Source organism: Urtica dioica, chromosome 4, assembly GCF_054948205.1.
Source record: "Urtica dioica subsp. dioica isolate 48M chromosome 4, U.dioica_male_clone48M_v1_H2, whole genome shotgun sequence".
In the NCBI taxonomy this organism is placed as follows: Eukaryota; Viridiplantae; Streptophyta; class Magnoliopsida; order Rosales; family Urticaceae; genus Urtica; species Urtica dioica.
The window spans coordinates 2,625,245-2,647,490 of record NC_142759.1 but is presented as its reverse complement, the minus strand read 5'-3'; the positions used below and the strand labels follow the sequence as shown (position 1 = coordinate 2,647,490).

The 22,246-nt window shown below is 36.9% G+C and overlaps 5 protein-coding genes across 7 annotated transcripts; 2 read left to right on the top strand and 3 right to left on the bottom strand.

Annotated features, from left to right (window-relative positions):
• Positions 1 to 50: 50 nt before the first annotated feature.
• On the bottom strand, positions 51 to 3,179 carry LOC149399251 (Ribosomal protein L18e/L15 superfamily protein). The gene is made up of 4 exons (XM_089613827.1): positions 2,670 to 3,179; positions 1,908 to 1,991; positions 1,485 to 1,574; positions 51 to 581 (listed from the first exon to the last, which is right to left on the bottom strand). The coding sequence occupies exons 1-4, from the start codon at positions 3,021 to 3,023 to the stop codon at positions 315 to 317; spliced, it is 795 nt and encodes a 264-aa protein (XP_089469953.1). The 5' UTR covers positions 3,024 to 3,179; the 3' UTR covers positions 51 to 314.
• Positions 3,180 to 6,784: 3,605 nt separating this feature from the next.
• LOC149399250 (trihelix transcription factor DF1-like) lies at positions 6,785 to 9,260 on the top strand. Its single transcript, XM_089612519.1, has 2 exons — positions 6,785 to 7,144; positions 7,569 to 9,260. The coding sequence occupies exons 1-2, from the start codon at positions 6,969 to 6,971 to the stop codon at positions 8,968 to 8,970; spliced, it is 1,578 nt and encodes a 525-aa protein (XP_089468645.1). The 5' UTR covers positions 6,785 to 6,968; the 3' UTR covers positions 8,971 to 9,260.
• A 992-nt stretch (positions 9,261 to 10,252) lies between these two features.
• Positions 10,253 to 11,149, top strand: LOC149399249 (uncharacterized). The gene has a single exon (XM_089612523.1). It carries the CDS (start codon positions 10,487 to 10,489, stop codon positions 11,057 to 11,059), a length of 573 nt encoding a protein of 190 aa, XP_089468649.1. The 5' UTR covers positions 10,253 to 10,486; the 3' UTR covers positions 11,060 to 11,149.
• A 337-nt stretch (positions 11,150 to 11,486) lies between these two features.
• On the bottom strand, positions 11,487 to 15,401 carry LOC149399248 (uncharacterized). Of its 3 annotated transcripts, XM_089612520.1 has the most exons (10): positions 15,258 to 15,401; positions 15,058 to 15,157; positions 14,187 to 14,254; positions 14,071 to 14,112; positions 13,855 to 13,890; positions 13,092 to 13,190; positions 12,847 to 12,970; positions 12,127 to 12,409; positions 11,976 to 12,030; positions 11,487 to 11,818 (listed from the first exon to the last, which is right to left on the bottom strand). In XM_089612520.1, the coding sequence occupies exons 1-10, from the start codon at positions 15,381 to 15,383 to the stop codon at positions 11,744 to 11,746; spliced, it is 1,008 nt and encodes a 335-aa protein (XP_089468646.1). In that variant the 5' UTR covers positions 15,384 to 15,401; the 3' UTR covers positions 11,487 to 11,743. The 3 variants fall into 3 exon arrangements, with proteins under 3 accessions (XP_089468646.1, XP_089468647.1, XP_089468648.1); XM_089612521.1 differs by lacking the exon at positions 14,071 to 14,112; XM_089612522.1 differs by lacking the exons at positions 14,071 to 14,112; positions 15,058 to 15,157; positions 15,258 to 15,401 and adding an exon at positions 14,325 to 15,015.
• A 758-nt stretch (positions 15,402 to 16,159) lies between these two features.
• Positions 16,160 to 19,239, bottom strand: PSL4 (calmodulin-binding protein). The gene is made up of 13 exons (XM_089612517.1): positions 19,072 to 19,239; positions 18,871 to 18,984; positions 18,451 to 18,786; positions 18,179 to 18,381; positions 17,793 to 18,093; positions 17,579 to 17,683; positions 17,374 to 17,475; positions 17,234 to 17,291; positions 17,068 to 17,136; positions 16,901 to 16,988; positions 16,728 to 16,789; positions 16,598 to 16,649; positions 16,160 to 16,520 (listed from the first exon to the last, which is right to left on the bottom strand). The coding sequence occupies exons 1-13, from the start codon at positions 19,157 to 19,159 to the stop codon at positions 16,458 to 16,460; spliced, it is 1,641 nt and encodes a 546-aa protein (XP_089468643.1). The 5' UTR covers positions 19,160 to 19,239; the 3' UTR covers positions 16,160 to 16,457.
• Positions 19,240 to 22,246: the final 3,007 nt, after the last annotated feature.

Here is a 22,246-nt window from a genome sequence, read left to right as displayed (position 1 = left end):
CATATGTTTTATATAATCAAAACAAAACAGTTGTGTCCCCTCTAATAAGCTCCCAAAGGTTCAGTTATTATACTCATTGACAAGATTTTAAGAACCAAATTATTCAGAAACTAAGCATTAACAAAGGCAATGCAAATTTCACGAGGGTAATTAAAACAACAACATAACGTTCCTTCCTATATCCCCTTCATCAAAATCAAGTTAACGGAAACGTTGCCGATCCAACAGCAAAGTGAAAAACGAGAATAAAATTAAAAAATTCCCTCTTTCGATAGAATAACATAAGAATTACCTCTAATGTAAAAAGCAAAAATTTATGAGGGCGATAAAGTGGGGGCGGGTTTTTTTTCTTGGATGGGGAATGGGATCGGTTTGGTGGGGGCTGGGAGGCGGCCAATGCTGTCGACTTGGTCCTTTTGCTTCGGCGGAGGCCGAGCTGCTTTTGGCAACAAACGGCCTTTCTTTGCAAACCATTCGGGTTTAAGCAATGCTCGGAAACCCAACTCGTTGTAATACACTTTTCTCACTGACCCGCCTAGAGATTCCACCTTTTCCTTTGCCTCATCCGTGACCCTTGTTACCTGTAAACTTCCTAGTTAAACCTAGCTTTTTAACTTATCATTATTATAGAAGTAACATGTTTAAAATAAAATAGAAAAAGGCGGAGAAAACCCAGAGAAAGATACAACCTATCGCACTAGACCAGTCTCGATAGAGATCGGTTAAAGACAGAGAGAATGAAACTGGAAACATGAATTCGAAGTGAGAAGTAGAAGTCAGCAATGATTGGAAACTGGAAAATGCAAAGGGAAATAAGATTGAAACTGAAAACCCCAAGCATTTTACTTGTCTTTTTATTGGATTGAGCAAAATTTACGAGAGCAAAAAATAAAGGAAATTTTGAAAAAGGAATCGGAATGTATAAAAATGTAGTTTTTACCCCTCAAATAAAGGAAATTTTGAAAAATAGCAAGGAATCTAGTTTTTACCCCCCAAATATCTTGATTTGAAAAACAATGTAGAATTTTGATTTTCACTCTGATTTAGCTCGTCATTTACTATTTTTTGTACAAATTTCATTTTCCATAGAAAGCTCCGAGTCCAAAACGAAGGCATTGTATCTGCTAATATTGATTACCGCACATCTCTAAAATGTCTTAGGGAACTACCGAATCAAATGAATCCCATAGCCAAAAAATCCGATAAACAAAATAGTCTTAAGCTTGATGATCAAAAATTGGACATTCACGAAAAAAGGTCAATGCATAATATATTTCCTCAAGCTCACTAAAAAGGTTTATGACACGATTTTACAAAGATCAGTTTTCACGTCCAACAATTTCACTCTTTGCTTTACTTCCACTCAATCCATTATCTTAAAACAGTCATACAGATTCATTTCAACTAGTGGGCACGATTGAAGATAATATACAAAGTTTACTACTGTGTACCATGTACAAAAGAACCTTTTATTATATGCTTACCTCGAGATGAATTGGCCACCTTATCTTCTCAGCACCGCGACCCACAAGCCTTACTCCATCTTTTATTTGTTTATTTAAAACCCCTGCGTCCTGTTGCAAAGGTGGTTGACCGGATAAAGCCAGAATGAAGAAATGTTCAAGACTTTTTGGCAAATAAAACTATTAGGCGAGTGGCATTTCGGTTCCTAAACTATGACTATTGATTTTATTGCATCTTAAGCATTTTTTTTAAAATTAATTTTATTTTCTAAACAACTAAAAACATATTTTCAAATATAAATAACTTGTTTATAATTTCAACAAGCATCATGAAAACAAAGTCCTACTCTAAAATTCCAAGATTGTTTAACTTTTAGAGATCAAAATCCACTCTCATATTAGTTCAGGGACTCTTTAACGGGCCTGGGAATGCATTTGACATACCTTGAGCGTTTTCATTGTTATTAGCTCATGAGAATCTACCTTCCCTCTGTTTATTAGCCTTGCTATTCTTCCCAAATTTATTTCCTGTTCAACAAGAAACGAAACGATCAGATCATCAACTAAGTAAAGGACTTTTTCTACGTTAGGAAAACATGATATGCTTTAGTATTTTTGCTCGGAAGGAAATACTGAAATTCTTTAGGAGAATAAAATAAAATCTGAAGAAGGTAGTATAACACATTCCGAGTGATAAACATGGAGAGATTTTCTTCAGTATCCAATCAACAATAGAAAAAAGAGCTCCGTAAATTCCGCACACAAATAACAATCCAAAAGAGAAATCTCAAGTCCAATCCAAATTACCTTACTCAATCCTCATGGCCAGAAATCGAACCAATCGATCAGAACAACCCTATAACCAGTCCAAAAATTTCGCATCTAAAATTTTCCAACTGTCCATTCACAGACACTATCAGAGCTAAAGATTCCAGTTTGAATGACCGAATTCCACTAAAACAAACGAATTGCTCAACTGTCAATACCATGGAAAACAAATGGCCCATTTAAATTACCCCAATCCCCTAATGAAATGATCATAAAGCCAAATCAAACCAATCGATCAGAACAAAGAGGACAATAACCAATCTCAAAATTTCTCATCCAAAGCTACCTAACTATCCATTAAGACTCCATTTTTCAAAGGTCAAACTCCACGAAATCAATTGAATTGCTCTTAAGGCCTATTGGTAGATGAATGTGGACCTGAAAAGTTTGGGCGAACGGGTCGTGGAACACATGCTTGGGCATTCGACGCCGTAGCGGAGTCTGACCACCTTCAAACCCGAGCTTCCCGGAGCCTCTGGCCTTCTGACCTTTGTGGCCTCTCCCGGCGGTCTTTCCCTTGCCGGACCCGATTCCTCGGCCCTTCCTCGTCTTCTGCTTCCTCGGCGTGTTCCATTGCAGGTCGTTCAGGCTCAGGAGGCTCATGCTCCGAGCCGAACTAGGGTCGGGGTTAGGGCATCGGAGAGTGTGGGATTGGAGTCCGATTGGGAGAATCGGAGGGGGTTTGAGATTGAGACTCGGTCCGAGGATCGAAGTGAGTCGTCTTCTGATCATTGCGGATTCAACCGGATTGAGATTTGCTAGTATTAATGTTACGAGATCATTGATGGTTTTCTGTTTAGAAAATCTGAAATCGATCGTATGGGGTTTTGTGGGAATTTTAGGGTTTTTCGCTCACTCAGGGGTGAAGAAGATGAAGAAGAAGCGGAAAGAAGGAAAAATAAAAATAAAATAAATTTGCATTGTCGTTTCAGTTTCTATGTCGTTTCTCAATGACTTTAGTCCTGTACGACAGCTACGAGCAAATGACAATACTCTTATTTGTTTTTATCAAGGGTTCAAATGTCGTTTTTTATGCCGTTTCGAGTCTCTTAATTTATGAAAATTTGACATGTTGATGTAAATAACACGGAAAAATTATGAAAAAGGATAATTGATGTGTTATTTCCAAATACTGTTTTTAATGGAAAATCGACATACCGATAAAAAATTGCACGGAAATAATATCACATAATATATCAAATACATATATATACATACGCACATATATATCTTTCAATTTTTAACTTGTAATATATACATATTTAAGTTATTGGAATAGCTATACATTTCATTTATTACGTAGTATGTATTCTTTTAATATATATTTATCTTTTTTTATTTAATTTAATACATATTTTACATATCGAGTTATAAAATTCAGAAATACTCGTTTTTATATATGTACTAAACATGGATAATATATATTCAGTGATAAAGTAGCAAAATTTTTTATAATATAAATTTTTCTATAAATATCTGTTTTTATCATTTTATTTTCTTTTCATACATTAATTTTGTAATAGTAATACAATTAAATAGACTATTGAAAAAAATGCATTTTATATTTAACATATCCACTTTTTTCTATACAATTATATATAAATTTTTATAATTTTGTATTTAATGCACCATTTCAAACGCTCAATTTTTCTTTTTGCATTAATTTAAGCGCTCAATCTTATAACTGAATGTATATATACAATGCACAAAAAAAAAAAAAAAATTATCATTCAACATGCAGTGCATGTTTCAATTAAATTGAATGTAGTATACAGAGTCCACAAAAATATAAATAAGTATCAATATAAAATGAGAAATTATCCATGAATACTATCAACTACCTACCACTTAAGAACTCTCACCATCTCCATTGACGCAGAGGTGCTATGACTCTCATCAGTGACGGAGCCAGAAAAACCCATCAAGGGGGCTAATTTGAAAAAAAAAATTCACGGAGGCTTGATTGTAAAAAATTTATAAAAATTGGACCAAAAATATAAATTTTCAAGGAAAAAAATGTAATTTTTTTTAAAATGGGCAAAAAATACAAATTTTTTTTTTAGGGGGGCTTAAGCCCCTCATGGGCCTATATTGACTCCGTCACTGACTCTCATGGCATGAGCGGAGAAGCTCGGAGTCAACGATAAAGGCTCATTATTGTATTGTATTCAAAGAAGAGAGAGAGAGAGAGAGAGAGAGAGAGAGAGAGATGTTATTTTGGTATACCACAAAACAAAAAGACATGAACACTTGCATATGTATGAAGAAGAATGCAACATTTAGCTGTTAAAAGGTCAAAATATTATTACCTGAAATTGAAACCCAAGCTTGAAGAAAAGATGATAAGATAAATTATCATTGAATTATTTTTTATAGTCACGAATACAAAATGGCTAATTATGGTAAACAAAAAAAAAAAACAGTTTAAATGGGATTTTCTGGAGGAGGAGAAAAAGTGAGTAGAAAATATATAAGGCTTCGACATCGACATCATCAACTGAGGAAGAAGTTCGAGTGCAACTAGGCATTAGTTAGTTAGACAGGTAGTTATTTAAGCATTTTTTCATGCTTTCATTTGCCCCGAGTTATTCAGTTTGTAATTCAATTCTTGGAGTGATTCTAGTATTTATGTAGTCAATACTTGAAGATGATTAGAACAGCTCGAACTACCTTTTTACTAGCTAGGAGTTTCAGGAATAGCAAATCTATTGTGTCAATTAATACTCTACATTTTTGCTTGTTTCTGGTTAACTTGTGTTTTAAAATTAAAGAGAGAAAACTCAACAAGCGGTATTAGAGATTAGGTAAAGTCTACGGCCGTAGCATCAGAAAAATACCCATCAGCAATTAATTTATTGGATTTGCCCTTTCAATAATTTAAGATGATATTGTCTGTATTATTCTTTCTACGGACTTTCCTTGGATGAAAAAAATAATACAAACAGCACTTTTAAGTTATAACGACTTTTCTTTTCACATTGGTCCTAAATCTTTATATTTTAGCTTCTATGAAAAAATACAACTAAGCAATTTCATTTTCTCCAATCAGTTCGAACTTCGAACTTTATACACCACATAATTAATGTCCAAACTCATAGGCTATGACTAATACATGGAAAGGACTCGAAACGTGTTATAATAAATTAATAATAATAATAATAAAAACCAAGAGACTACCGTGCCCAAATTAAAAGCTAATGGTAAAGCAGAAGAAAGTAATTATAACAATTTAGGGCTTTTGTCACATGAAAACAACCAATATTTGTTACCAGAAGGTTAAGATTACGTTGATTATTTTTAGTCTACTTTAAAATATGAATGCGCTGGAAATAATATGATAATCATCACTTTTTCTAAACAATGTAATTATAAAGTCAGAGAAAGCTGTGGTTGCCCACTTTTGTATGTCACATGGTTAAACATTTTTCACATGTATTGAAAACAATGACTAATAGAGAAACTTAAAAGTTAAAAACATAAAAAAGTAAAATTTGGACTAAAGAACAAGCTCAAACTGAAAATATGCAAAATAATTTAAATTAAAATTTGCTTAATCTTATTAATGTAGTCAAATATGTTTAAATTGTCTAATACCGTCACAAAGTTACAAAACTATTTTTAATTGAAAACACCCTTACAAATAATCATATAACTACAAAATTCAATTTAAATAAATTAAAATAAACTTTATATGAGAACGCAATCAAATTTGTAGTATTCATTCTTTTTGTACACAAAATGTTTTGGTAGAACTAACTGTTTTTTCATCTTATATTTGCCCCCATAAAAAAACTCATAAAAACTCTTGTTTTTAATTTAGTTTTCTGCCCCATCCATCCCGAATCAACTTATTGTATTATATAAATATATATATATATATATATATATATATAACTGTATTATATTTAATCGTCTTTTTTTGCAATTGCATATACAAAACCAAAACTAATTCGTAACACTATTTACCCTCTCTTTTTTCTCAAGTACGTGCAGAAATGAATGACGGTTTAACGAATCATATTTCATTTCCTAAATATCTCATTCTCATCTCGTTGTTGACCTGGCAAATCCCTCTCAACCTTAAATTTTCCTCTTTTGTCCGCAATCCTTTTGAGATATTTCGTCCTGCTTATCCAAATCTCACTCAAAGGCATTTATTTGCATTTTTTTTTTATATAATAAAAAGCCTACTTATATTGACTAAAAGTCAAATAAGACTTGCCTCAAATTATTATTATACAATTACAAAGTAAAAAAAAAAAATCCTGAAGTCAAATCAAGAAAATGACCAATCTATCAACCAATCAAAAACCTCCATATTTGTAAAAACATAGCTGGATATAGACCCCACTTATCACTTCCCTCACCACCTCTCTAAATTAAAAGAAATAAAAATATATATTAAAAAATTACATTGCCACATCTTAAGAAACCCTAATTCACCGCTTTCACTTTAAACACCACACAGATACACGCACATTTATATAAACCTTTTATTATTTTAATTTTTTACTCTTTACCCATTTTTTCTCTCGCCTTCTCTTTCATAAAGTTTCGGGCTTTTTTTTTTCTTTTTTTTTTTTTTAAACTCTGGAAATTCAATTCCCAGCAGCAAAATCCACAGTGACTGTAATTTTTTATTTTTTATTTTTTGGTTCTCTCGAGGGGTTTTCGCATATGTTGGAAAGCTCATCCTTGCCGGAAAATCCAGGAGCCGGAGACCCAGAAAATGCCGGGTCGGGTCACCGGTGGCCTCGGAAAGAGACCATGGCTCTGTTGGAGATAAGGTCTTCTATGGACGCCAAGTTCAGAGACTCTAGCGCTAAAGCACCTCTTTGGGAGGAAGTTTCGAGGTGAGAAAGATTTGTCTTATATTGATTGGTTTCTCTTTTCGTTATTGTTAATATCAACACATCATATCCTTTATTTTTGTAGTATGGCTATCATTTATACATATATATACACACACCCAAGTACAATAAAGCAATTTTTGTTTTCTTCATCATAATTGAACTGGGTATTTTTAGAGGGAATTCATTGTTTGAATTTAGTTGCTCACCTGAATATACACATAAGAACAATACAGTTTTTTTCCCCCTTAATTGGAGTGGGGTTTTTATAGAGGGAAATAATAGAACATTATTTGTTTAAATTCATTATATAAATATGGGGTTGTTTTTGGGGGAATTTGATTTGTGAACTTGTTTGGTTCTTTCTGAAGATTAAAGACTGTTTTTGAAGTGAAAGCAAATATTGGGTTTGGTGTAATGTTGTTAGGAAAATGGGAGAGTTTGGGTTTAGCAGGAGTGCGAAGAAATGCAAAGAGAAGTTTGAGAACATTTACAAGTACCACAAGAGGACCAGAGACGGGCGGTCCGCGAAATCCAACGGAAAAGCTTATCGGTTCTTCGACCAATTAGAGGCTCTCGATCACCAACACCACTCGCTCGCGGGGCCAGAGACCGGCCACCTCGGGAACGTGATCTTCGACGCCGTCCCGTGCTCGGTCCACAAGCCTTTTGCAGACCTCGTCGAAGGCACTTCGAATCTGAGCACTTCTTCCGCATCGTCTTCGAGCGAAGGGGAATCGGAGTTGGAATCGGACGGGAAGAAGGACAAGAAGAGGAAGAAGAAGAAGAAGAAGAAGCGGAAGCTGGCTGAGTTCTTCGAGAGGCTCATGAAGGAGGTTGTGGAGAGGCAGGAGAGTCTGCAGAGGACTTTCGTTGAGGCTCTCGAGAAGTGCGAGCGCGACCGGGTCGCCCGGGAAGAGGCTTGGAAGGCCCGAGAAGCCGAGAGGATCAAGAAAGAGACCGAGTCTCTGGCCAGAGAGAGGTCAATCGCGGCCCAGAAAGACGCGGCCGTGCTCGCTTTCCTCAAGAAACTCGCCAAGGATCGGTCGATCCCCGACGCCGCCCTTTTCCCTGATTTTCCAGGAAAAGAGCCCGAAAACCCTGCCGAGAACTCTTGCCTTGTGGGTCAAGAAAAGCTCGAGAACGAGGGGTTTTCGGGGATGGGCTCGATCCCCAACGCCCTTTTTCCCGATCAAACGGGAAACGAAGAAAGCCCCCCTGAGAAGACTTTCCTTGCGGGTCAAGAAAAGTACGAAAGCAGGGGATTTTCGGGGGCGGGGCCGTCATCGTCGTCCTCGTCCAGGTGGCCGAAAGAAGAGGTCGACGCGCTGATCAGGCTGAGGACCGAACTGGACGCCCGGTACCAAGAGAACGCTCCGAAGGGTCCGCTTTGGGAGGAGATTTCGGCGGACATGGAAAAGCTCGGGTACGAGAGGAGCGCGAAGAGGTGCAAAGAGAAGTGGGAGAACATAAACAAGTACTTCAAGAGGGTCAAAGAGGGGAACAAGAGGCGGTACGTTCACTCGAGGACTTGCCCTTATTTCGACCAGCTCGATGCCTTGTACTCCAAGAAAGCCAAGACTGGGGAGAGCTCGGCCGACGATTCGGGCTGCGATCTCAGGCCCGAGGAGCTTCTGATGCACATGATGGGCGTTCAACAAGGAGAAGAAGAAGAAGAAGAAGAAGAAGAAGAAGTAGACCGACAAGTCAACAACGATGGAAGTCTCGAGATCGAGAATCAGCCAATCAACGCTCCTCAGAACAATACCACCGGCGGTTCTGATCAGAGGGTGTTGGATACAGACGCTTCAATGGATATTATGGGCTAAGGCTGTGAGTTTTTTTTCATACATCTGGTTCTGGTTTTTTTTTTCCCCCTTAGAAGATGTTATTTTATCATTATGTAAAGGCTACACATTGTTGGTTGAGAGAGAGAGAGAGAGAGAGAGAGGCTTGGTGTGGTGTATTTACAAGAAGTTTTGAGACTCCAAGCTCTGCTCTTCTGTCTTGTGGTTTGTTTGTTATAAAGTTTAGAAATTGTTTTCTTTTTTATCCGTATTTGTTTGTAATAATACTAATAATTTGAAGAAGAAAATAAAGAAAGATCTAGAATGGTCAGATGGTGCGTTTTTTGAATTGTATCTCAGTAAAGTATATTTCTTTAGTTGGGATGAAATTGAGAAGTAGCAATTATGTCATTATCATAGACTGCTACAAAAATATACACACATAAATATATATATGGCATATGTCCAGTCCATTTCAGCCATGGGGTTCTTTTCAAAATGGATTAAATTTATGAGTCTTGTCTAGTAACCTTATCATTTTGATCAATTCGTCCGACAAAGAAATATGAACATTTTTAATAACGGCAAAGTCTTGTATGCTATAGAATAAAAAAATTGTGGGCTACAAAAAGTATGTGCATTTGAGAAAGTGAAACCATGGGGATCATATTACATAGGACTATTGAATAATCTTGAAAAGCTTAGCATATTGGTCATGTCGCTTTTTACGTGCAAAAATTACATTCGAAAAAAAAAAAGACCACCGAGTCACTCGACAACTAGTCGCTTGAATATTAGCCATCCGACGACTAACCACTTGACGGTTAGCTATTGATAGCTAGGCCACACGAGAGTGGTTTTGAGACGATTAGGCAAAACCATTTTCGTGATGAGAGCAATTAGCGTCTTCGTTCATTCAACGATGCTCTCTCCGCCTTGAGGATTTTTAAGCAAAGCTTTGATCATCCGATCGCTTCCAAGATCGATGAATAATTAGAGCCCATAAGTAGTCCGGTCAAATATGTTTTATATTTAATAAACCCTTTATAATATAGATGACAAAGTATCGTCCTAAATTCCTAATTCCTTTATTGAATTACTGCAAAATTTCTTTTGTTACTATTGAGTGATGTGATGTAGCTAACAGAAGTAGCAAGTAGCTACCAACCAGCAAAGCATTGTTGGCATTAAAATATTACTCGAAGTACATCTCAAAAACAAGTTCAAAAAGTGGTTTTTTTAATCCAATGAAAAGCGATTTTAGCTGTATTTATTTTCTTTACACAAAAAAAAAAAAAAAAAAAAAACACTAGCCAGCATTAACATTCAATTCAAACTTGGTACTTTTTATAATAACATTTCTTTTAAAAACCAGTGTCCTTTTGTAAGGAAGACCAGCAGATTTAATTTTGAACCCTCTCTCTCTCTCTAACTACCCTATTTACTATTTTACTTACACTTAAATATAAAATAAAAAAGAAGCAGAAAAAAACACAACACCACAGCTCAGAGAGCTCAGACCTCACTCACTCACTCGGATCTTCTCTCTGTATCTCCAATGGCGGACTATAACCACCACCACAACCACAACCAGCAAGAGAGAGAGGTTCAATCGTCGGGGATTTCGAAAGACACGGCGATTCAGGCGGTGAACACGATAATCCAGCTCCACTTCGAGAAGACTCTGGAGAAGAAGAGATCAATCGACCAGCAAAAGAAGGAGCTCCACAAGCAATTCCTGATCTTCTTCATCTTCTTGGGCCTGCTGTTCCAAGCTCAGGCCCAATCGGCGCGACTCCGGTGCCGGCACGCCTGGATCCCGATCTTGCTCCTCTCTCTGGCTCACCTCATCTTCTACGTCTCCGTCGCGCAGACTCTTCGCTGCATCAATGGCTTCAAGTACCAGAGACGATGCCACAAGCTCACGCTCTCGCTCGCCACCGACGCGCTCCGGCGACTCTCAGCCGCCGATCCCGTCGCCGGCTCCGTCGCCGATTTCGATATCAGGTACCAGGAGCCGCCGGAGTCCTACTTCGCCAAGTTCAAGAGGAACTGGGCTTTGCACTTCGCCTTTCTCATTATCATCTATGCTTTCATGATCTCTTCCTCTGTTGTCCTTCTCTGTTACTGAAACTTTTTTTTTATTTATTTATTATATTATTTTAGTTCATGAGATGAGTGTTACTGTTGAATCATTTGAAATGGAAAGAGTTTATTTATTAATTATTATTATTGAATATGTTCTGCCGAAATAAAATAAAATAAACTAAATGTAAAAGAGGGACATGTCAAAACACCCAATTATTTAATAATTAGACCACATACTTACTATCTACATGTTCATGTCGCGTATTATTATTAGTTTATATATTATAATTTGTTACATAGCGGGAAAAAAAAAATAACGACATCTAAATTCTTTGTAAACGTTATATACATATTAATGATGAAGTCTACTCTGAAGTGACAAATAACAGATTTCGGATTATAGAATATTTAATTTGACCCATTAGAAATAAAATAATCGTTGTGTATTAAAAATAACAATATCATATATTAAAAAAAAACATAATTTTTCTTTTTCTAATTATTAAATGACAGTGATAAGCTAATTGTTAAAATTATTGGTCTCTAAGGAATTCCCTTACCTTCTACACTACACTGACTCATAATTTTTCTCTCTTTAATCCTCCATTCTAATCCTAATTACACCTACAGACTAAGATTTAACCAATGATTCTAAACCCACAGCTTAATTAATACAACGATCCACTGTCGTCATGGCAGTAAAATGATAAATAAGAATCAATCATAATCAAGCCGTGGACACCAATTTGCACAATGATTTGTACGCATCCACGCACTGCTTGAATTTCTCTTCACCCATTGCCTGCAAAATCAGAAACAAATACAAAACACCATATTATCATTATTGCCCTTGACAGCCAACTTCTACAAGCAATTGAACATTTACAAGACTAAACCACATGACATAAACTCGAAATTCCCAGTGAGCAAGAACAAGAAAGAAATAGAAAAAATCAAACCTGCGAAGGGCCTTGATGCTTATCCGGATGCCATTTCAAAGCCGATGCGTGGAAGCTGCAACAAGAAACCAGAACGATAAAATAACTCGTTAGGTTTTTATTTCATTTTAATTATTATTGTAAAATAAAATAAAAACAGTAAAGATCTTACGCCTTTTTAAGGTCTTCTAGCTTCAAAGGCCCGCTTAGAGGGAGACCGAGAAGCGTTCTCTCCGCAAGCGATCCAACGGCTCGAGATTCGTTGTCGGACTCGGACTCAGAATCAGAATCGGACTCACTACTACTCCCCCAAGTCTTACTACTCATACGCTCCGAATTCACACTCTCTCCCCAATCCGACTCTTCCTTTTCAAAAAACGACTTGTACCGAAAACTGAATGTTCTATCGGGGCGGTCGTCAAAGCACTCGTAAAAGCTATCCTTCTTACGCTTACCTGAATATGTAATAACACACCAAACCAAAAACCTTGTAAATATTAATAATAAAAATAATAATTTTCGGCTCCCAATATCTTCAATGAGTATAGCTCCCAAGGAGACAAAATCAACAAACCAAATTTCCTTCATGAGCCTAATTCATAACCTGTGCTATAAAGGAATCACGTGGGCAATTATTTATTTTCTACAGCCTTTTTAGTGCGGGACATTTTAAAAGTTTTACGCACGTATTTAGGGGTTTCAGGGCACCGGGATGTGAGGATTGACACGGAAACTTTACTCCAATTTTGAGGGTGAACCACTATAAACCTTTGTGTGTTGTTTTTCGTTCTATGCATGACCGATCGTTTTTTGAGAGGTCGGATAAGAGCTCTAGTCGTGATGATTCACACAGCCAAAAAAAATAAAAAATCAAAACAATACCAGAACTTACGTTTGTTTTTCTTTTGGTGGGGTTTCTTAGGGTTACGAGCCGAGCACTTCGGTCTGCGTTTCGCATGAAATGTATCAGAGTCGTCTTCTAAACCAGCCTTCCACTTCAATGTTGACTCTTCTTCCTTTATAAGAACGCCAGTGACGAGAACGAACGAGAGAGAATAAAACATACAAGTCAATATTAAGCCTTACTGTTTTTTGTAGCATAAAACAGAAAAGAAGAAATCACTGAATGTAATTTACCATAAATGAATGTTTTGAGGAGCCATTTTTTGCTAGGAATTCCTCCAAAGCTCTTTTCGTATCCGCACGCTTCTGACGTATTGTAAGCCTTATTTGGCTCTGTGTGTGTATTATTACATTTCCAATTATAAAAAACAATTCATTAATCTTGATGACATCTATGACCAAAATATGTTAATTCTATTGATTAACCGGAGAAAAGAGAGAAATTGTTTTGGAAGCTCTGTAGCTTCTCACTGTTTTCGCAGCCACTCTTTATCAATCGATCAAAATCTCAATAAAAAGACTTCTCGACATTTAAGGTAGCAAGTTTACTAAAAATATATTACAGACAACATAACAGAGCAGTCACATAACAAAAATGTGAAACCTACTAAGCTCATTCTACCACTAGAGGGAAAGATACCAAGATCGGGTTTCTGTGCAAAAATGATGATATTTCAAGTTTGTAGAACTACAAATCATATGATATGTCATCAAGAAAATCTGCCTCAAAACTGTAACATCAATAAAAAAAAAAACATTAAAGCACACATTTTTATAATCTATCTTCGATTGTATTGAGAAAGAAGAAAACAAATCTTCCATGATAGATACATTGTACTGCACTATACTCATCCATACATAATGATGTTCTATTGTTAAAAGTCCAATTGTCTTCTACAGTTTTATGGAACATGTTATATGCTAGTTGTGAGATGTAACAATCAAAAATCGTTAAAACATAATAGCTCAAAAACTAGGATAGGACAAACATAGATACCTTTGATGGGACTTTATCTTGTCGTCCTTTTACAGTCTGCAATACGATAAAAAAAAAATATCAACAAACGGCGAAAAAGATATTGTCTCATTTTGAATCACTTGTTTGTTACACAAAACATAGAACACTACTTAAAGAAAACCATGAGCTCCAATAAAAGAAATAAACAAAAGCACAGCCCAAAACTGGGACTGCATTTGGTAGAAATAAACTTACGAAGCTGAATTTTTCGTTCCCCTTATGGAATGAAGCAAAAAACTGGGCAGCAATGGAATTCGATGGAATAACTGAGATCGTCAATACAGATTTACGTAATCTGGGTAACAACATACCGGCAGTGGGGTTTTTTTATTTCGTTCCCGGAAATGGCTTTTAGTAGTTTCCACTGGTGATAGTGATACTATGCTGTGTAAAAATAAAATGTAATTATTAAAAATAATAAAATATAACTTCATGTTTGTTTGGGTTACCAGTTTGGGCCTGACTCGCCATGCTTGAGCCCAGTGGGTTATAAGTATAAGGGCTGGTCTGGAGCTCTAACTGAGTTTGAATCAGAACCTTTACTAGTGACTAACAAGACTCAGATACAAATTTTGATCTTAAAAAAAAAAAAAAATCAAACTGCCTTAATCATATCCGATAGCACAACTCGACGGGCATTCGATTCTGGATAAACAGTACCGTAATCATAAATTCACTCAATAAACAAAGCAGGTCCAAGCCTACGACAACAAATCTGACCCACACATAATCATCAAGCCAACGTCATATTACTGAAATCCTCGTCCAAAAACAAATTCTGATTCCCAAAACCCAACCCAGAAACTTAAATTCCAAAACTCAATATCCAGAATTTTCGAGCTAACCAAAACCAACGAGTTTCATAAACCAATACCGAACTCATTCTTTAAAATCTAACCATAAAATCACCAAACCATCTCAGACTCAACATCGTAAATCAAACCCAACAGTTTCAATTTCAAGCCACACTCATTGGGCTAAGCAGAGAATACGCGAAGAAAATTAACAACACAACTCAATTACAAAGAATTCCAACTGATACCATGAAATCAGAAAATCACAAAGAACCTCAAATAATCAGTAGCCATTAATTTCGAATTCCAACTGAAACCATGAAATCAGAAAATCCCAACTGAAACCCTAACATCCATCTCAAAAATTCAGCAGGGTAACGGGAATTACCTTGAACAGATTTGATCTCGTTGCAACTTCTTCGAACCTCTGAAATTTCGTCCCAATCGGCGGGTTTAAAAGCCCCAATTTGATTCCAATTTCCGAAACCCTAGAAAATCAATTTTCCAACTTGATTTTATACATCCAAACTCCGTGAAAAATTCCTTAAAATTTTGGACAATAGAGAAGACGAAATTCGGAATCCTTACCTTGGATGTCAAACCCGGCGAGGACTCTAATCCAACTCCTCTCGCCCTCTCTTTCTCGTTGACCTCGCGAAAAAAATTCCCCGGCGAAGTTCTTCTCTCTCGGCCGTCCTTCAAAGGAATTAACATATTTTGGTCATAGAGGTCGTGCACAATTAAGAAATGGATTATAAATTTATAACGTATCTTTTTTTTTTTTAAGAAAAAAATTGTACAAAATAACCATTTGAAACTTATTGATTATCAAAATAGTCAATGTTTCAACTTTTCAGCAAATTAATCAAATTTACGTTTTCAAAAAAAATTTAACAACTAAGATTAAATTTTTTTACGACACCCCAAAATTTATTTTGAAACCAGATCACGGTACATTTTAACTATTTCACTAAATTAAAAAAAAATCTTGATTATTTTGCAAATTCATAACTTTAAATTGGTTATTACGTCGTGAGCGTACAGATATGAAAAGAGCTTTAGAGGAGCTCCTAGCCAAAACTGGTTACATTCATTTATGGTTATATTACATTCAGTGATTTCTTCTTTTATCTGGTTTGTGTTACCAAAAACAATGATACTTGATATTGACCTGCTTGTATGTTTTATTCTCTCTCGCTCGTTCTCGTCACTGGCGTGTTCTTATAAAGGGAGAAGAGTCAACATTGAAGTGGAAGGCTGGTTTAGAAGACGACTCTGATACCTTTCATGCGAAACGCAGACCAAAGTGCTAAGCTCGTAACCCCACCAAAAGAAAAAACAGACATAAGTTCTATCGGGGTTTGGCTCTGCAACAACACCAATGAGCGGGTCTGGGATCGGTTCTAGTTCTCCACTCAAGGTATCGACAGGCCGGTCTTTTCAGTGCGTACATCTAAGTAATCCTTCCTATCGTATTCATGACAACAAAGAAAAAAAAAATGTCACTACTTCCACTGTAATTTCATGTCCAATCTCCGGTGGAATGAACAGAAAAATTCAGAAATAGAGTGACCGTGAGAGTTAAGACAATGCCTCGTAGTATTAATAATATTCATTCATTCACTTTATTCCTCAGCAACTACATTTTCGTAAACGCTTTGTCTAAAGTCTAAACTAAATTTGGGCCGAGTCCGTCGTCAGTTCAAAACTGTGTAACCAAATCAACAACTCTATTCCGGGATTGGGCAGAATTCTATAATCGGGGTATCATTGATGCGATGCAACAATTCAAAGCTCGTCGTGCTTTTCAGGCTCATCCTTGTTCATCTCCTCTAGTTTGTGTTCAAGTTCCTGTTGCCATCACATAATGGGTGTTCAAACTCTAAACCTAACACCGAATAAATAAAATAAATAGATGAACGAATTACCTTGAGCTTATCCTCGAAGCACACTGCTGGGGTCGATAACAATGCGACATATCTGCGATGACAGGAAACAAGCAAAACATCATTCCCACTGTTTGACCAAATATGACAATGCTAAGCGGTGAATTCTTACTCGCAACGGCTCGGTTCATCAACATCTGTCACCTCATTTTTCAGCCCACATCTCAGCTTCACCTGAAGGATTATAAGTACATCGTTTCTTAGATATTAGCTGCATCTTACTCGCTTAAACTTTCACAATATTGACAACTAATGAACAATAAAAGGATGTAAAAATGATTATACCGTCAGGCTTCTATCGGGTCCATTCCAGCATTTGTCACCATTTGAAAAGATCATGACTTTGTAGGAATTATCAAATTTTTCCCATCGTCTGGTTCAGGACAAAACAAAGTAAAATACTCGCAAACTCAGGAAATTTTTTTGAAAAATAAAGAGACTTCGTGACTTACCCCAAACGAGTGGAGCTGTGCCCCTCTTCCTGGGAAGCGTGTTTAAATGGGCACACTTTGTAAACATACCTGGGATCCAAAGTATTATTCAACGTCGAGAGTCACAACAAATCATCATTCGCTGCAAGTATGCGCTCAAAGAAGTATAAAAATAAATACACATTACTTGCTCTCCTTGCTTTCGAAACATTTGTCGTAAAACGAATAGAACTCCTTGTCCGGCCCTGTAAGTTCAGCTATTGCTTATAACAAATTTGTGGTGCAAACAAACCAACGGTACAGACAATTCAGATGATATTTACTAACCAAAATCATGTTTAAGTTTCTGCGTCAAACTTGATATTCGTGACTTTATTTTGGACAACTTTTCGCTGGACTCGTCATATTCCTTGCGTATGTGAGCGGCATCTAAGGACACCACAATAATTTCCATATTTGTGGGAATAGATTAAATAAAATAATATAAAAACACGGAGCAATCTGGCTTGCGACATCTTCCCTATCTACCTACCTGATTGGTTCACAGGAGTCTGGAATAAGCTTACAGCCTTTAAAATGTTCTTAACCTTTTGTTGAAGCTTCTCCAACAAAGAAGGACTACTTGGGGATGCCATATCTAAGTAATAGTTAAATGGGGCGTCATAAAAATTGAGGGAAAATCTGATTTAAACGAACACTGTTTATTGCTAGATAGGTGATGAATGTAAATGAAAAAGAGCGATTACCCGAAAAGTGGGAGTCGTCGTGAGATTCGTATTTATAAGAAGAAGGAGAATCCTCGGGATCCTCTTCCTTGAAGTCGTCGTCGTCATCGGCAATGTCTTCGTCATAGCGTTGGTGGTCTTCATCGGTATCAGAAGCATAGGAATCGGGCACATGATCTTGCAAGTCCTTTGGCGTATCGTCTTCGCTATCTTTTGCGGTGCTGACATCATCCTCGGCCGGCTTCCCGGTGTTCTCTCCCGTCCAGCGGGAAGCAACACGCCGACCCAACTCTTCCCTGGATAACTCCTCTTCATCGTTACCCTAAATAACACGACAGTTCAGGCGTGCGGAGTTTCATACACATTGGGAAGAAAAAGAAAAAGAAGAAGAAGAAAAGAATGCCTACTTTAGAGAGGTCTTCATTGTCGCTGGGAGTTTCAATCTCCTCTTTCTTCTTCTCTTCCTCCTCCTCTGCCGCCGGTTGATCATCATCTTTGTTGTCTATTTCGTCCTTCTTCTCGACATTCTCTGCCTCCTTGGCCTTGTTTTGTTGCTCCTCCTTGAGCAAGCGTGCCTTCTCTTCGGCCTTGTCAAGCTGTTCCTTTTGGTCTGTGGGTGACAAAAGCAAGAAGTGTGAGATATTGAGGGAGAGAGAGAGAGGAGAGAGAGAGGAGAGACCTTTGAGGTGGTTGACGAGGGCGGTGAGGGTCTTGAGCTGGGATTGGAGGTTGTCGAGGTCGGCTTGGTCGTTGGCCAGAGAGGGTTTGGCCTCTGCAATGAGGCGGTTGCGAATCGAAACTCCTTCCCTGAAAGTGGATATCTTAGCGCGCAGCTTGAGCCGCGCAGCCTTTCCCTGCTCCCAGCAACTGTTGGGGCACCGCACCTCCGACGACCACTCGTCGGAGCCGTCGCAGCAGTCGCAGATTCCGTCGTCCACTCGGGACGAGAATATCACCTTCGCTGCGTGCCCCGCGTTGCGGCAGTAAAATCTTCCCTCACCACAAGCCGACGTGCCTATTACACATCGTATATGAGAGAGAGAGAGAATGAAGAACCTAATATGACTATGAACAGCGATGAAGAGAGAGAGAGAGAGACCTGGCTCGTCGGTGCCGTCGAGACAGTCGCAGAAGTCGTCGTTGAGCTGGGCGGATGTGAAGGTTTTGGATCCGTCCTTACATTTGATGATCGCAGACTTGTACAGAGCCTCATCTGAGGACGGATTGGAGACCAACAACTGATTAATCATAAACATTATTGGAACATGACAGTGTGAGAGAGAGAGAGAGATCTTCATACCTTGAGGAGCGATCCCTCGGAATGACGGCGATGCCATAGCCAACACGGAGATCAAGCTCAATACGCCGATGCCGATGATCAGCTTCATTGCGTAACCCCTTACTTAATTCAGTCACTCACACAAAAATCGGAATCAAAACGGGAGAGAGAGAGAGAGAGACAGAAAGGGAAGGGTAAAAGAGAAGTGAGGAGAGATTTGCTAGGGGGGATTGAGAAAGCAGCGACGTCGTATTAGTGGCCGTGTTTGTCGTTTAAGACAGGCCTAATGTCGTTTAAGACAAGGGAGACTCTGTATCAGAGAAGAGAAGAGCGAAGAATACATTTTTAATGTATAGCTTTAAATAAAGGACGGTCTATAATGGTATTTCTAATTTTTCCACAATAATCATGGTCTCTCGATATTTCACATTTTTCGTAATATTTTGATTGATATCTGTGTCGTCAAGAGATATTTTACATTGTAACAATAGGATATTTCGATTGTTGCTTCGATTGGTTTATTACCAAATAAATTCATTGCTTCTATTCTATGGTGTAAAATAAACTATGAAGACAAAAGCTGTAAGTGTTATTTTTTATTTATTATGTGGCATATGTTATTGTCATTAAAGAACACTAATGAAAGGATATGACTAATGAAAAAGCACACGTAATTTTTTATGGGAAAATTCAGATTGTCATTCGTTAAATATATTGGTCCCAACGGTTACCTTATAATCAACCTGGCTTGTTGGAGACGGAAATGCGGAAGCCTTCCTTCCTACCACGCGTGGCTCGGCTTAGCGGCTTCCGTCTATACGGAAAGAAGGCTTCCGTGAAACCGTTTACACGGAAATTCGGCTTCCGCGGTTTCCGTTATTTTACTGTTTATACACGGATTTATTAATTTTTTTACACTTTCATCATTTTCTCTATAAATATAACTCATTTCAATCCAATTTTTCACAACATCATCCATCAAATTCTCTCTACAATTCTCTCTACAATCTCATCAAGCTCTATGTAATTTATATAATATAGTTTCTAAATTAATTTTTCTATATAGTTTAATATAATATAGTTTCTAAAATATAGTTTATGTACCACGGTTTATTTTTGTAATCCTTTCGTTTTATGATATTTATTGTAACCACGGTTTTCCCCCGCCACAAGTGAGGGTTCATTAATAAAATTTTCGTGGTTCCGTCCACGTTTCTTACTTAAAATAAAAACGTCTCGAAAATATTTTCATTATATAGTTTGTATGTAAAGATAAAATTTAGTTTGCATATTAACCTTTTTTATTAAAAACGTAACATTTTTGTCCTTTTGATTTTACATTTTAATTGAAATCAAAACGGCTTATTGGCTTAACGGAATAATAGCTTCCAATAAGAAACGGAAACGGCTTAATGGCTTAACGGAAGGAAAATTTCCGTTAAGCCATTAAGCCGTCTTTATCGGCTTATTGGAAGGCCGAAATTTCCAATAAGCCAGGTTGACCTTATAATTAATATATATATATATATATATATATATATATATATATAGATCTTTTTTCCTATTAGGACAGTTACTATTTTTCTGTAAAAAAAAATAAAACTGTCCACAAAACCATAACTGAAGTATAAGGAAAACGCCAAGGTCTCCATCATTTTGTCAAAGGAAAATCGATTGAAGATCAGTATTTACGCTTCCGTTCAAAATGTCGTCACTCCAAAACTGTAAGTTCTTTTACATTAAATGGTTTGCTATTTTATTTTGAATTTATGGATTCTGGACATGGTTTGTGTTTCTTTTGTTATGTTTATAAAACACTTAACGTCTTCATGATATCTAACAGTAAGGTGTCGTCCTTTTTTTTAACCCCGAACTGCCAGTTTATTCGATCATATTTTTATCAACACCACCACTAGGAGAAAACATTACTAGTTAATTAAGAAAATTAAAATCATAAACCTCTTAAAACAGCAGGTATGTAAAAAAAACTAGAAAACATGTGAGCAATTACAATGAGAAACAAAAAAGAAGAGAGCATCATAGCTCAACTATTTCATTATTTGCATAGCTATGTGATTAGATAAATCTAAACCCAATCGGATAATTACTCCGTTGGATGCACAATTTGAGAAATCAAACACAGACAAGTCAAATTGCCTATCATACCAGGTATATATTCATTCAATCGCATAGAAAGACATCAAAGTATCCAAAGTCTTCACGAGTACTTAACTTAAACAAGCAATCATTAATTTATACGACACTTGACTTGATGAACACCAAATAAATAAGAACAAACTTGAGCGACATCAATGAAAGAATGAAAGGTTCCAGGGTTCAAGAAAAAATAATATAAAAACAATACGTGACCCGGTAAATATACCACCCAAAAATATCCAAATGAATGACTATTTTATAAGAGAACATGCAGTTATACTTATACCCAACGGCTTGATAGGCTTAAAATGCTTCAATCGTATCTGTTCTTTGTTGTGCTCTATAATCTGCCAAAGTGCAATTCTCAATTTTTCAATGTAAGAATAAACAGTACTTAAATTTTATCTTTTAATTGTTCAAGAAAAACATGTACCTTTTAGATGGCTTTCCATGAAGTACTGTCCATTCCATGAGGCTTCGGCTGAACAACCTCGGAATGGTTCAGCCACAAATCTTCTTGTTTCTGCAAAAAACTATGCATTTATGACATAAAAGTACATTTTGAAAGTGTGTTGATTCTTATGAGGTATGAAAATTATGAAATTGGCATCTGGGAGCTGCTTTTATCCCATTTGCTTGAGCCAAAGCAAATCCGTGGAACGCAAATCCGATGCGATCGCCTCTTCCTATGGGACAACACCAACTAGTGGTAAATAAGGTGAGAAATTTGCTCTAAAAGTCTAGAGTTTTGAAGGTACATTTCTTTTGCATGGGTGAAATTGCGAGAGCCGTAATGATAGGTTCACTGGAACATAAACCAATTATGTGAGCCTTAGCTTTTATTTCCGACTTTTTCTCTTTGTTTCACGTTTTGCAGTTGGAGTTGTACCCGATTTCTTTATCAGCTTTCAGTAACACATTTCTTGATTTCAACATGGGAGGAATTGGGTAAGCTTTCCGTAGTCGAGTGTAATGACGGGTTTGCGTATCGACTCTTGTTGTGTTTGGGAATCATTTCACAAGTTATTAAACGTTGTAC